General features: G+C 40.9%; 1 protein-coding gene across 5 annotated transcripts in view; it reads right to left on the minus strand.

Moving 5' to 3' along the window:
• LOC132392508 (sodium-driven chloride bicarbonate exchanger-like) overlaps window positions 1-14,966 on the minus strand; it is a 274,073-nt gene that overhangs the window by 114,947 nt on the left and 144,160 nt on the right. For all 5 annotated transcript variants that reach the window (XR_009511566.1, XM_059966455.1, XM_059966453.1 and 2 more), the window contains 2 exons: window positions 14,072-14,232; window positions 8,411-8,596 (listed from right to left, as the gene is read on the minus strand). Coding sequence is in view for 4 of the 5 variants with exons in the window: in XM_059966455.1 (XP_059822438.1) it covers window positions 8,411-8,596; window positions 14,072-14,232 (347 nt within the window). In the remaining variant the exon portion in view is untranslated. The remainder of the gene's footprint in view (window positions 1-8,410; window positions 8,597-14,071; window positions 14,233-14,966) is intronic.

Consider the following 14,966-nt stretch of genomic DNA (forward strand, 5'->3'; position numbering starts at 1 on the left):
ATTGCAATGTACTGTTGCCACAGAACAGCAAATTTCACAACAAAGGCCAGTGATAATAAACCTGACTCTAATCAATCGGTTTAAGCACTAGATAAGAACAATGGTAAAGTAAATAGAGTGAATAAAAACAAATTGGATACATAAAGAGAACTAGAAGGCACAGAAATGGATTGAAAGGAAATCTGTGTTTTACTTGCTCAGTTTTTAAGTTATTACACGTTAACTGAAGATAACTGATTCTGTAGATTGGGATGCTCTTTTGTTGATCAAATATAGGTCGCTTGTTCCAAGCTGTGTCATGTCTTAGAACGCTTGACAAATAAAATGCTTGTTTCTAAATCGAGAAGCATTTTCTTACATCCAAGTTCCTTAACATCTTGAGTACATTAAAAACAAAACAAAGACGTCAATGCTTTCTTCCTTTTGAGTAGACCTATTGGAAAAGCTACATTGCATTTAAGAACACCAAATACAGAAAGTATTGTAAATTAACCTTAACAATGTGGGTTAGAAAACTACTCTCGATTAAGAAGCTACATTTCATAAACACAAGAGATCCTGCAGATGCTGGAAACCTAAAGTGCCACACAAAACGCTGGAGGAATCGGAAGGTCAGGCAGCAGCTATAGAAATGAACAAACAGTCGACATTTCAGGCCAAGATCCTTCTTCAGAACTGGAAATAAAGGGGAAAGATGCCTGAATAAAAAGGTGGGGAGGAGGGGAAGGAAGATAGTTGGAAGGGGATAGATGAAGCCAGGTGGGTAAGGGGCTGAACAGGAAGGAGTCTTATAGGAGAAGAGAGTGGACTATAGGAGAAAGGGAAGGAGGAGGGCCCCAAGAGGAGGTGATAGGTAAAAGGCCGGACTGGGGAATAGAAGAGGGGAGAGGGAAATATTTTCTTTTACCAGAGGAGAAATCGACAGTCATGCCATCAGGTTGGAAGCTATCCAAATGGAATAAAAGGAGGCCACATCAGCAGCAGCGGACACAATAGATGACCCCAGCTGATTCACAGGTGAAGTGCTGCCTCACCTGGAAGGACAGTTTAGGATGCTGAATGGAGGTGAGGAAGGAGGTGAATGGACAAGTGTAGCACTTTAGCTGCTTGCAAGGATTAGTGATGGAAAGGAGATTAGTAAGAAGGGATGAATGGATAAGGGAATCATAGAAGGAGTGCAAAGCTCAGAGTTGTGGGGGGTGGAGAGGGAGAGGATCCATTTGAAGATGGCAAAAGTTGCGGAGTGACGTGTTGGATGTGGAGGTACAGGGTGGTAGGTAAAAACAAGAGGAACTCCTATCACTGTTAAGGCAGCAGGAAGATGGAGTGAGCACGGATACCTGGGAAATGGAGGAGATGTAGGTGAGGGCAGCATCAATAGTGGAGGAAGAGAAAGCCCGTTCTCTGAAGGAAGAGAAAATCTGTGAAGTCCTGGAAAGCCACATCCTGGGATCAGATGCAACAGAGACGAATGAACTGAGAAAAAGCAATGGCATTTTTTTATTTATATACAGGAGACAGGGTGGGAAGAGGTATAGTCAAGATAACTGTGGGAATTGGCAGGTTTATAAAAGATGTCAGTTGACAATTTGTCTACAGAGATGGAGACAGAGTGATGAAGAAAGGGGAGGCAGGCATCAGGAATGAATTTAATGACAGGGTAGAAGTTGGAGGGAAAGTTGATGAAATTGACGAGCTCAGCATGGGAGCATGAAGCAGTTGGGAGCATTACCGAGGACGGCTTGGAACACGGGCTGATCTATGAGCCGGGGCCTATGCGGGTGTCCATGGCTACCCTGAATCTAAAGAAAGTGGAAGGGGCCAAAGTAAAAATTTGTTGAGGGTCAGAACCAATTCTGTCATAGAGAGGAGGTTGGTTAAGAGGTAGCAGTTGTTCTGATGTAATTATCAGATGGGTCTATGGAAACTAAAGGTGGCAAGCATGACTTTGTTTTTTTTACATTAGCCAACACTTTCTCATCTAAGTTACAATAACTCGTTCTATAGTGGGCATCCATCCACAACTGGCTTGTCTTCATGATATTCAAAATGTTAGGGTTCAGGGATCAGGGCAAGTTGGCAAATTGGGTCTGATATTGGCTTGACAATAGGAGACAGAGTGATGATAGGGGGTTGTTTTGCAATTGTATGCCTGTCAATAGGAGAGTCCCACAAGGACTGATGTTGGTGTTTCTTGTAATATACATCAATGACTTGATTATGAATGTAGGAGGCACAATCAGTCAGCTTGTGAATGATACAAAAATTTGTTGATTTTTGAAATGTAGTTAAGACTACCAAGAGATATCAATGTGTTAGGCTGAAATGTAGCAGATTGTGTTTAATTCAGACAAACATGAGATGATGCATTTTTAGACAGATACTAAAGCCAGGCAGAACAAAGACCATGAATGGCTGGGTTTTAGGGAGTATTTAGAACACAGGAACCTTGAAATACAAGTCAATTGATCCTCAGAAGGTGGTAACACAAGTAGATAATGTGGTTAAGAAGGCATATGGCATATTGGTCTTCATCAGCCATAGCACCACATACAGACAGCAGGAGGCTATGCTCCGACTTTATAAAACATCGGTCAGACTTCAGCTAGAGTTCATTCGTTCATTACGCGGCATATCTTATGACGTGGATACCTTGGTCCTTCCACAACCATGATTGTTCTTGGCAAATTTTCTGACAAAAGTTGGTTGCCACTGCCATCGTCTGGGCAGTGTCTTTACAGCATTTTGGAGAGGGAGGGAGAGCAGCCAGATGTCTTGGACGTAGGAAGGAAAAGTAAAGAGGTCCTGAAAAGAGGATTTAAAGAGCTAAGTAGAAAGCTGAGAAATAGAACCCTCAGGGTAGTAATTTCTGGACTGCTGTCTGTGCCATGCACCAGTGAGGGTAGAAACAAGACAATCTGGCAGATTAACGTGTAACTGAGAAGCTGATGCAGTGGGCATGGCTTCAAGCTCTTGAATCATTGGGATCTCTTCTGGGGGAAGTCAAAAGTGAGAGATTACACCTGAACTTGAGAGAGACAAATATTCTCGTGGGCAGGTTGTTTTTTTTTAAAGAGCTGTTGGGGAGGGTTTAAACTAAATTGGCAGGGGGCGGATGTGGGAACCAGAGTGAAGGGACTCAGGATAGGATGGATGGTAAAAAAGCAATGACAGCGTGCAGTCAGACTGTTGGGAAGGGCAGGCAGACAATAGGACAAAATTGCATCCAACAGGGTGATTATCAGTGCATTAGGGATGCAGAATCAAAAAGGGCAGCAAATATAGCCATCAAAGTGTTGTATTTCAATGCAAGTTGTATAAGAAATAAGGTGGATGACCTGGTTGCACTATTACAGATTGTTAGGTACGTTGTTGTGGCCATTGCTGAATTGTGGCAGAAGGATGGTAGTAGTAAGGAGCTGAATGCTAGGAGTTGTATCGGAGGGATAGGAAGGTAAGCAGAGGGGTGGCGTGGCTCTGCTGGTAAAGAATGGTATCAAGTCATCAGAAAGATGTGACAAAGGATCAGAAGATTTAGAATCCTTGTGGGTTGAGTTAAGAAACTGCAAGGGTAAAAGGACACTGATAAAAGTTATATACAGGCCTCCCAACAGTAGCTGGGATTTGGGCCACAGATAACAATGGGAAATGGAATAGGCATGTCAAAAGAGCAAGGTTATGATAATCATTGGAGATTTTAACATGCAGGTCAATTATGAAAATCAGGTTGGTAATGGATCTCAGGAGAGTGAGTTTGATTTATGCCTATGAGATGGCTTTTTAGTGCAGTTTGTCTTTGAGACTAGGGGATCGGCTTTACTGGATTGTGTGATAATTTAAGAATTGGAGGTGATTAGGGAGCTTAAGTTAAAAGAACCGTTAGGACGTAATGTGTTTGAGTTCAATTTGAAATTTGAGACGGAGAAAGTAAAGTTTGATGTAGCAGTATTTCGGCGGAAAAAGGGAAATTACAGTGTTACGAGAGAGGAGCTGGCCAAAGTAAATTGTAAGGAGATGCTGGTAGGGATGACAGTAGAACAGCAATGGCTTGAGTTTCTGGGGAAATTAGGGAAGGTGCAGGATAAATCTATTCAAAAATGAATAAGTACTCAAATGGCAAAATAGTACAAATGTGGCTGACAAGGGAAGTCAAACTAATGTAAAAGCAAAAGGGAGGGCATACAACAAGAGGATAAGATGTGAAAGAATGGGACCCATCAAGTGAGATGGTGGGAAAGTGGATATGGAACTAGAGGAAATAGTAGTGGTACTTAATGAATACAGTAATGAATCCTTATCTGTGGGGGATTGATTCCGGGTCCACCCACGGATAGCAAAAAACTGCGGATGCTCAAGTCCCTTATTTAACCTGGCTCACTGTGGTGGTCTTTAGGACCCAGTGGAACCCCGGACTTCATTTAACCTGTCTCAGTGCGGTGGACATTAGGACCTGGCAGTGCAGCTCTGAATCCGCAGTGTTTCTGTTCATGAAAATAATCATGATCACAATTGAAAATAAGGTGGAAGTAATGCGATCGGAAAGAGGTGAAATGACATCAGTCACTGGAAAAGCGTTAGGCTACGGTCGGTCAACGATCGGAACAATTTTAATGGAGCATGAGAAAGGCCCTGCCCCAATGAAAGCTACAATTATTACTAAGCAACACAGTGGTTTAATTATTGAACTACGTGTGTTTCTTAAGTGTTTTATATGCATAGAAAGGTAAAATATGTACTATATATTAAACAAACATTTGACTAACTGACGCTAAATAATACCGGATGTACCTGTTCCGACTTCAAATCTGACTTAAAGATGGACTCAGGAACGGTACTCGTTCATAACCCGGGGACTGCCTATACTTTTAAGTCATTTCTAGATTACTTATAATACCTAATACAATGTAAATACTATGTAAATAGTTGTTATACTGTATTCTTTAGGGAATAATGACAAGAAAAAATAGTCTATACATGCTCAAACAACGAGTGCTGGAGAGAGAACTTCCGGGTTTTCCCGATCTGCGGTTGGTTGAATCCGCACACGCGGAATCTGCGGATAAGGAGGACTGACTGTACTTTACTTCAGTATTCACTATGGAAAAGGATCTTGGTGATTGTAGTGATGACTTGAAGCAGGCTGACAAGCTTGAGCATGTAGATATTAAGAAAGAGAATATGCTGGAGCTTATGGAAAGCATCAAGTTGGATAAGTCACCAGGACCAGATGAGATGTACCCCAGGCTACTGTGGGAGGTGAGGGAGGAGATTGCAGAGCCTCTGCCAATGATCTTTGCATCATCAATGGGAACGAGAGAAGTTCTGGAGGATTGGAAGGTTGCAGATGTTGTTCCCTCATTCAAGAAAGGGAGTAGAGATAGCCCAGGAAATTATAGACCAGTGAGTCTTACTTACCTCAGTGGTTGGTAAATTGATGGAGAAGATCCTGAGAGGCAGGATTTATGAACATTTAGAGAGGCATAATATCATTAGGAATAGTCAGCATGGGTTTGTCAAAGGCAGTGCTTACAAGCCTGAGTGAATTGATTGAGGATGTGACTAAACACATTGATGAAGATACAGCAGTAAATGTAGCATGTATATGGATTTCAGCAAGGCACTTGATAAGGTACCCCATGAAAGGCTTATTGAGAAAGTAAGGAGGCATGGGATCCAAGGGGACCTTGCTTTATGGATCCAGAACTGGCTTGCCCACAGAAGGCAAAGAGTGGTTGTAGACAGGTCATAACCTGCATGGAGGTCTGTGACCGGTGGTGTGCCTCAGGGATCTGTTTTGGGACCCTTACTCTTCGTGATTTTTATAAATGACCTGTCTGAGGAATAGGTTAGTAAATTTGCTATTGACACGAAGGTTGGGGGTGTTGTGGATAGTGTGGAGGGCTGTCAGAGGTTACAGCAGGACATTGATTGGGTGCAAAACTGGGCTGAGAAGTGGCAGATAGAGTTCAATCCAGAGAAGTGTGAGGTGGTTCATTTTGGTAGGTCAAATATGATGCTAGAAAATAGAATTAGTGGTAAGATTCTTTGCAGTGTGGAGGATCAGAGGGATCCTTGGGGTCTGAGTCCATAGGACACTCAAAGTTGCTGCACAGGTTGACTCTGTGGTTAAGAAGGCATATGGTGCATTGGCCTTCATCAACCGCAGGATTGAATTTAGGAGCTGAGAGGTAATATTACAACTCTATAGGACCCTGGTCAGACCCCACTTGGAGTCCTGTGCTCAGTTCTGGTCCCCTCACTGCAGGAAGGATGTGGAAACTATAGAAACGGTGCAGAAGAGATTTACAAGGATGTTGCCTGGATTGGGGAGCATGCCTTATGCGAATAGGTTGAGTGAACTTAGCCTTTTCTCCTTTGAATCACAGAGGATGAGAGGTGACCTGATAAGAGGTGTATAAGATGATGAGAAGCATTGATCCTGTGGATAGTCAGAGGCTTTTTCCCAGGGCTGAAATGGCTAACACGAGAGGGTATAGTTTTAAGGTGCTTGGAAGTAGGTACAGAAGAGATGTCAGGGTTAAATTTTTTTACTCAGAAATTGGTGAGTGAGTGGAATGGGCTGCCAGTGACAGTGGTGGAAGCGGATACAATAGGGTCTTTTAAGAGGTTTTAGGGAGTATTTAGAACAGAGAAACCTTGAAATACAAGTCAATTGATCCTCAGAAGGTGGTAACACAAGTAGATAATGTGGTTAAGAAGGCATATGGCATATTGGTCTTCATCAGCCACATCACCACATACAGACAGCAGGAGGCTATGCTCCAACTTTATAAAACATCGGTCAGACTTCAGCTAGAGTTCATTCGTTCATTACGCTGCCTCAGCTGAGGATCGAACCAGTGACCTTCAGGTTACTAGTCTGATGCCTTGCCCACTAGGCCACACGCCAACACGGAAAGTGTATTGATTGGCTGCATTATGCCCTGGTATGGGAACACTGATGCCTTTGAGTGGAAAATCCTGCAAAAGGTAGTGGATTTGGCCCAGTACATCACGATTCAAGCCTTCCCAATCAGCACATCTACATGATACATTGCCATAGAAAAGCAGTATCCATCATCAAAGATCCTCACCACCCAGACCATGTTCTTTTCTCTGATACCATCAGGCAGAAGGTACAAGAGCCTCAGGACTTGCATCACAAGGTTCAAGAATAGTCACTATCCCTCACCCATCAGGCTCTTCAACAAAAAGGGAACACTACACTCATCCTATTTCTGGTGTTCCCACAACAAATGATCTCACTTTAAGGACTCTTTATCTTGTTATTTTATGCTCTCGTTATTTACTGCTATTTACTTATATTTACATCTGCACAGTTTGTTGTTCATTGATCTTGTTTACACTTACTGTTCCATAGATTTGCTGAGTATGCCACCCGAAAAAACATCTCAGAGGTGTATATGGTGACATGCACGTACACTGAAATCAATTTTACTCTGAACTTTGGAATTGGTTACTCTCTCCACAGGAGCTGCTTAACCAGCTCGATGCTTCCACCACTTTTTGCTTCCATTAGTTTAAAAAGGATTTGAATCACACACTCATTTGCTTGTGGTTTCACAATACACCTGTAACTGTGAGAACAGCAATGATAGCCATCAGTCATGCACTAATGAAGACTGTATGTTCACCCAAACCATAAAGAGAGCCTTAAGGACAGGAAGAAGGCTTGGTCAAGTACTTTAGAAGTGCAGTTTTATATCCAGACCAATGTACATGACAGAAGATGCTCATGGATTCCTTTCCAAAGCATAATTTTCAGGTGGAGATGTGGTGAGATTAATGGTTCTAATTCTTGCTCCAGCTAAACTCTCATGACATCTAGTCCTAAACTAGAGAAATTGGATGCAATTCCACTGGTTTCCACCACTCTAATACACAGTCAGCCAGTTGAGCCTCAATGCTGACAACAGTGATTTCGCACTAAAAACTATGGCGTTAAGTGTTCCCAGTATAGTGCAGGAACTGGGAGTGGGAGGAGCCGCGAGATGGGATAATTGGTCGCTGGTAGTTGTGAGGAATATCATGCCTTCAGGACTCCTGAAATTATACCTTTATTATTCTTAACAATACTAATACAATTCTTACACTTAAATACAATGTTGGTCTTATGTTTGAAGAGATTCAAAAGACATTGTATAAGGTGCAAAAAATATAAAATGAAGCAAAATTGGATGACACAACTGGGAATAAAATTTTGAATATTCTTAACTCAAAAGTTAAATGGAATATCTAAAACTCCTTCAGTTATTATTTACAAATGATAAATAATGCTTGCTGCTCTTCTATAGTTATATTGATAATTATTAAGCACATTTACATTACATATTTAACATACATTTTACATTGCTTTGCGGATTTCAAGCATTAGATGCTAGTGTCTCACCATTTTTATCCAGTGAATGTGGGTCAGAGTGCTTCTTTCCAATATCAGCAAAAGATCTTACTATAGGAATTCGATTGCTAAACTTCTTTTGACTTTGATGATGATGCTGTTTCAGGAGTGCCTGATGCACTTTTCGACGAATTTCATCACTCAGTCCTGAGGCTACTTGCTGGTCCAGAATTAGATCTGTGAAAAGTAAATTGCAATCAAGATCAAAAAGAGATGAGGCAGATTTTCGAGTGACAAGCTTATATTTTAGTTTGCAGAAAGTAGAAACTTCCATTGTGACTTTCTTTCAGATTCATTAACGTCCCCACTGGGATCACGTTATTCAGAAACATACAACAGACAGGTACATGAAACAGAACAGACAGGCAGTAAAAGAAGGCTTGGGGGGGGGGGGGAGGGGGAAGCAAGATATTGTAATGGGGTAGGACCAGACAAGAACATAGAAATCAATGAGGAACCCAGGAGAACCAATTCTCGGATAGACTGGAAAATAGTGTGATGCAATTCTACGACGGAACAGAATAAATAAAACCAATGGTAAAAACACAAATGCATGAAAAATAGACAGTATAAAAATGAGGGAGAAACTTCATCAGTGTAATCCTTAACATGACTGCAAGACGTTACAGTCTATAAAGTATCATTGAACAATTGCAGGTCATACAATGTAAGAAATGTGGCTATTAATACAATACTGTGCAAAAGTCCCAGGCACATGTAAAAAAAACTTGTAAAGCCACAATACTTCCAAAAATAATGAATTGAGAAGTTTTTAAATATCAAAAAAAATACTATAAAGAGCAGTAAACAGTTAAAAAAAAAACAAATTAAAACAATACAACACACACAGAATGCTGGTGGAACGCAGCAGGCCAGGCAGCATCTATAGGGAAAAGCACTGTTGACATTTCGGGCCGAGACCCTTCGTCAGGACTAACCGAAAGGAAAGATAGTAAGAGACTTGAAAGTAGTGGGGGGAGGGGGAAATGCGAAATGATAGGAGAAGACCGGAGGGGGTGGGGTGAAACTAAGAGCTGGAAAGGTGATTGGCTAAAGGGATAGGCCTGGAGAAGGGAAAGGATCATGGGACGGAAGGCCTGCGAAGAAAGAAATGGGGAGGTGGGGGGGGAAGCACCAGAGGGAGATGGAGAACAGGCAAACAACTAAATATGTCAGTGATGGGGTAAGAAGGGGAGGAGAGGCATTAACAGAAGATTAAAATTAAAATTGAAAAAATAAAATTAAAACAATGTTTGGTGTGACCATCCTTTGTCTTTAAAAGTGCATCAATTTTCTTATGTACACTGTTAGGCAGTTTTACAAGAAAATCGGCTGGTAGGTTGTTCTAAGCATCTTGGGGAATTTGCCAGTTCTTCTGCACACCTTGGCTGTCTCACTTGCTTCCATCTCTCCAGGTAATCTCAGACAGCCTTGACATTGTTAAGATCAGGGCTCTGTGGCAGCCATACCATCTGAAACCATATGAAAAATCTAGCGCAGCTAAGGCTTTTGCACAGTACTGTATCTGCACAGCTTACTTGGATGAGCTGCAACAAAGTAATAATTACAGTAATAATAAATATTCTGATCATCAGCAATGTGATTGAATAGTCAAATAATGGCAAGATAGTGGTGAAAATTATTTGTTCTTCTTAGAATGATGCCATGAGATCCTCCCCATCCACAGAACAATAGACTAACATCTCACCAACTGCTCTCGGATAGGATCATTGATTCCTTATCAACAAATATAAAATTTTAAAGAGCAAGTGGACATATTATGTAAATGTAAAAGGGCAATTTAAATATTGGCCTTATTCCCCAGAACCCAAGTCAATGGAAATTTTATAAAAAATGCAAATGCTAAATACCCAAAATAAAAACAAAAAAATTCTGGAAAAAATTGAACAGATAGACCACATCAGGAAAGAGAAATTGAGGTACTGTTTTCAAATTGTAGACCTTTTGTTAATTGAAAATCTACCAGCATTTGGAAAATCAGTTAGCAGGAGTTAGTGTGACTATGCATGACGGAAGTGATGCGTGATGAATCCTTTGTAGTTTTTTTCAAAAAAGGCAACCAAAAAGATAAATGAAGGGCAGGCAGTGGATCTATATGGAGTTTAGCAAGACCTTTGACAGGATCCAAAAATGGTAGGCTGGTCTAGAAAGTTTGGTACTGTGAAATCCGGGGGGAATTAGTTAGGTGGATTCAAAATTGATTCATGTATAGGAATCAGAGGGTGCTGGTTGAAGGTTGTTTCTCAGAATGGAGGCAAGTGACTAGTGCTCGGTCACAGGGGTTGGTGCTGGGGCACTATATTTATTATTTATATAAATGCTTTTGATGTGAATGCACAAGGCTTGATCGGTAAATTCGCGGATGACACCAACTTAGGAAGTATTGTTAATAATGAAAAAAGGTTATCATAAGGTTATCAGGAACCTTGATCCATTACGGAACTGGGCCAAGGAATGGCAAATAGATTTTAATACTGTACAGATAAGTGTAAGGGGGAAAAGTCAAATAGTGTAGGACTTGTACTATGAATGGTAATGCACGAGGGAGCGTAATCGAACAGGGGCTTGGGAGTAGAAGTGCAAAGTTCACTGAATGTGGCAGCATCACAGGTAGACAGGATGGTAAAGAAGGCATCAGTCAGGGAATTGAGTATAGCAGTTTGGGCATTGTGTTGCAACTGTAACATCATTGCTAATGCTGAACTTGGAGAACTGTGTACAATTCTGGTCACCTTGATACGAGAAAGAGTGCAGAAAAGATTTACGAGGATGTTGCCAGGACTAAAGGAACCGAGTTACAGTAGGAGGTTGGCCAAACTAGGTTGCTATTCTTTCTGGTGTAAGGAATTGAGGAATGATCTTATAGAAGTTTATAAAATCATGTGTGGCACAGATTAGGTAGATGGTAGCGGACTTTTCCCGAGGAAAATTAAACTCTGTATTTCATCTGCTACTTCTTTGCCCTTTGTCCCAACTTGGCCAACTCCTTCTGCAGATTCTTTGTTTCCTCAATACCACATGCTTCTCCATCTACCTATGTATCATCTGCAAAAGTGGCCTCAAAGCCATCAATTCCATCATCCAGATCATTAACATGTAACATGAAAATCAGCACCAACCCACAACACCAAATCCAGAATTGCCATTTCCTTCATGGACTTGACCACAAGTTACTCTGAAAAATCATCTTGTAGGATTTGAACAAATTTCTTCTCCTGGAATATTTTCTCCTGGAATGTCATCCTACTTTTCCCAGTCGACCTGCATATTGAAGTCCTGCATCACCAGGATAACATTCCATCTCTTATTCTAAATTGTACTCTACATCCCAGCTCTTACTCAGAAGGCCGTCTACAACTCAGATCAGCGTCTTTTTAACTTTGCAGTTTCTTCATTCTACCCACAGCGATTCTATATCTTCCAATCCTATGTCACTACTTGCTAAGATTGGATTTCATTTTTTTTAAACAAAGATCCACCCACACCCCTCTGCCCACATGCCTGTCTTTTTGACAGGATGTGTATTCTTGAATATTTAGGTCCAACCTGTGATTTTCTTTCAGCTACATCTCCGTGATGCCCACAAAGGCATATTTGCCAATTTCTAGACACACCTTAACCTTAACTACCTTGTTTTGAAAACCATACACGTTCAGTTTTGTATTTACCGCCTCCTTCTCAAGTTTGTCTCCACTTTGTCTTATTTTTCTATTCAGGAAACGTCAATAACATCTCCTGCTCTCTTTCCCTTTTACTTTATGAATATTTATCCAAGCTGTTGAGCTATCCTTTCCTTCATCCTGTTATGCCGCTGGATGTCAGGTCAGCAAAGAGGGTCCTCCATCTCTGTCTGTTCTTGGTCATCTTCTCTATTGTGCCCCAGATGCGGCTCAAGGTCCTCATTTCTCCCTCTACAGTACAGAACCAAGTTTTCTTTGGTCTCCCTCATTCTTCTGCCCTTCACAGGTCCAAATAAAGCGCTATCTTGATGATGAAGTTGTCCTCTCTTCTCATTGCTTGCCCAATCCATCTCCAACGTTTCCTCATGATGATTGTGGCCACGTCACTGTCTGTCATGTGCCAGCATTCCAACCCATACAAAAGTATGGACAGATCACAGCTCTGGTATAACTTCACCTTGGTGTAGATGCTGCACATGGTTGATCCACATATGATGCTCATTGATCTGAAGACTTTTCTAGCTTTGCTGAGTCTATACACTGGATGTCATCCTTGATCCCACTATTCTGCCAAATGACGTTGCCCAGGTAGATGAACCTGTCGGTGCTGGGTAAGTCGACGCCATATGCCTTAACAGGAGGAGGAGCTGCTACATTGAGGGTCATTGCTGTTGAACTGATGCCCTTACTATTTCATTTAAAGCTCCATCCACACCCAAGTTATGCAATTTGCCAGGACCCTGGTCCCTGCATCGTTTATGTGAGTTAAGTGAACAGCATAGACTTTTGGGCTGAAGGACCTGTATCTGTGCTGTACTACTCTATGACTATTTCAATCCTCTCATAAAACTCAGCTGGTTTAGTCAGAGAATGTTTTAGTTAAGATTAATAGGTTACCATGTGGTCCAGTGAGTTCAACACCAGGACATACTACGCATTGTTTCTTGGGTGTCATTGGCAGAACACAAAAAATATTCCTTTTTCATTACCGTCCAGCTCAATCACAGGCAAGTAAGCTTCCATTCACGTCAATGTTCACCATCCTGACACAAGTCCCAAGGCAGGCTGTTCTACCTATTGCATTTCATGCTCTGCAGCGAAGCAGATTGCAATGAGTGCTGTCCACACCTCGTGCACAACCCAAGTACACGACACCATGATAGAACGCACTTTATCATCAGATATGCTGCAAATGACTGACAAAGAAAACAACGAAAAGCAGGATGGAAAGTAGAGGAGGAAAAAAATGAGAAGGTCCACTGAAAAGCACTTCCCACAAAAATAAAAATAACTGAGTTCACTATAGATAACCACAAACATAGTTTGTTGTACTTGTGACTCTTTATCCATAAATGTCTACCAGAGGCACTTCACATAGACAGCGTTCCTCTCGATGGTGAATGCTGGAGGACTATTTGGCCATTATATCACAAGGGTCAAGCCAAGTCACCCACCACTCAGCATCCAAATGTGATCTTGAAAAAAGAGTCAATAATTGCTCACACGAGGAAATCTGCAGATGCTGGAAATTCAAACAACACACACAAAATGCTGGTGGAACACAGCAGGCCAGGCAGCATCTATGAGAGAGGGGGAGAGGGGGAGAGAGGGAAGGCTAAGACTTTTACACTATATTATACCTTTCCAGTTACCAATTAACACTTAATACTACTGAGCTAATACAAAGCTAAGTTATCTTATTTCTGTTTCCCAACAACTTTCCTATTTTAACTAATATACAGTGCTGAGCAAAACTCTAAGGTACCCTAGCTATATATATGCCTAAGATTTTTGCACAGTACTGTATGTCATATACATTTCATAACCACATCCCTCAATTCTGCAAATAAATCAAAATGCTTTTAAATTATAATCTACAAGTCATTAATTGGGTATTGTGTTTCAGTTATTTTTGAACAATCATTGCCTTATTATCCATCTGTTAGCATACCTCCAATTTCCTCAATGGTGCTGGCTCTCATGTCCAACAGGACTGTTCCATTGATGATACAGCTCCTCAACTCAAACAGACTATGCAACGATAGTGTAGCGACATACGGTTTACTCCATCGATCCCCTCCATCTTCAACATCCTCTTCAAATTTCAGCCATCTAATTTCACGGATGAATAGTTAAGCAATTCAGCACATTTAAAATATTTTCCATGTCATATATTAAATAAAGTTCCTGTACCATGATGACAATCTGAGAACATGCAGTACTCATTAGCCCATAATGATTCTCTACATTGGAAAATTAACAAGCATAAACATTTTCTTTTCATAATAAAGCACACCTCCAGTATTCAATGCCTACTTATCTTTATCCTATGTGGCATAACTCCCGAGGCTGTTACGTAGATCATACTCTCTTGTCATCAGAAATATTTTCCATGTACCTAGTCTGTCATGGATGCTAGAACTTTATTGGTTTGTGTGAGATGCTCTCCCATTCCTCTATATTCCAGGCAGCAAAGGCCTAATAAACCTAATCTCCCCTCATATGTCACTCAGCTATCACATGAATCGGTTTAGTAAATCTTTATCCATTTCTAACTGTCCTATCCTGTACACATGCTCAACTTCGGATAATAATTAGCAGTATGATAATTCAGTGGGCAAGCGTCAAAGATGAGCCCATTCAAGACTTCAAACAATGCCTAATTGGCTTTTGGAATAAAACCATGGTTGGTTTCTCTTTAACCAGTATCAAAAAAGGCCATTATTCTGTTTATTGACTACAACTCACATTCAACACAATCATATCCTCATTTCTTTTTTTTTATTAAATTTTTTAAGAGAATTACATACAATGAATAGAATAATAAAGTAATGAAAATTAATATT

This window comes from Hypanus sabinus, chromosome 4 (assembly GCF_030144855.1).
Source record: "Hypanus sabinus isolate sHypSab1 chromosome 4, sHypSab1.hap1, whole genome shotgun sequence".
NCBI lineage: Eukaryota > Metazoa > Chordata > Chondrichthyes > Myliobatiformes > Dasyatidae > Hypanus > Hypanus sabinus.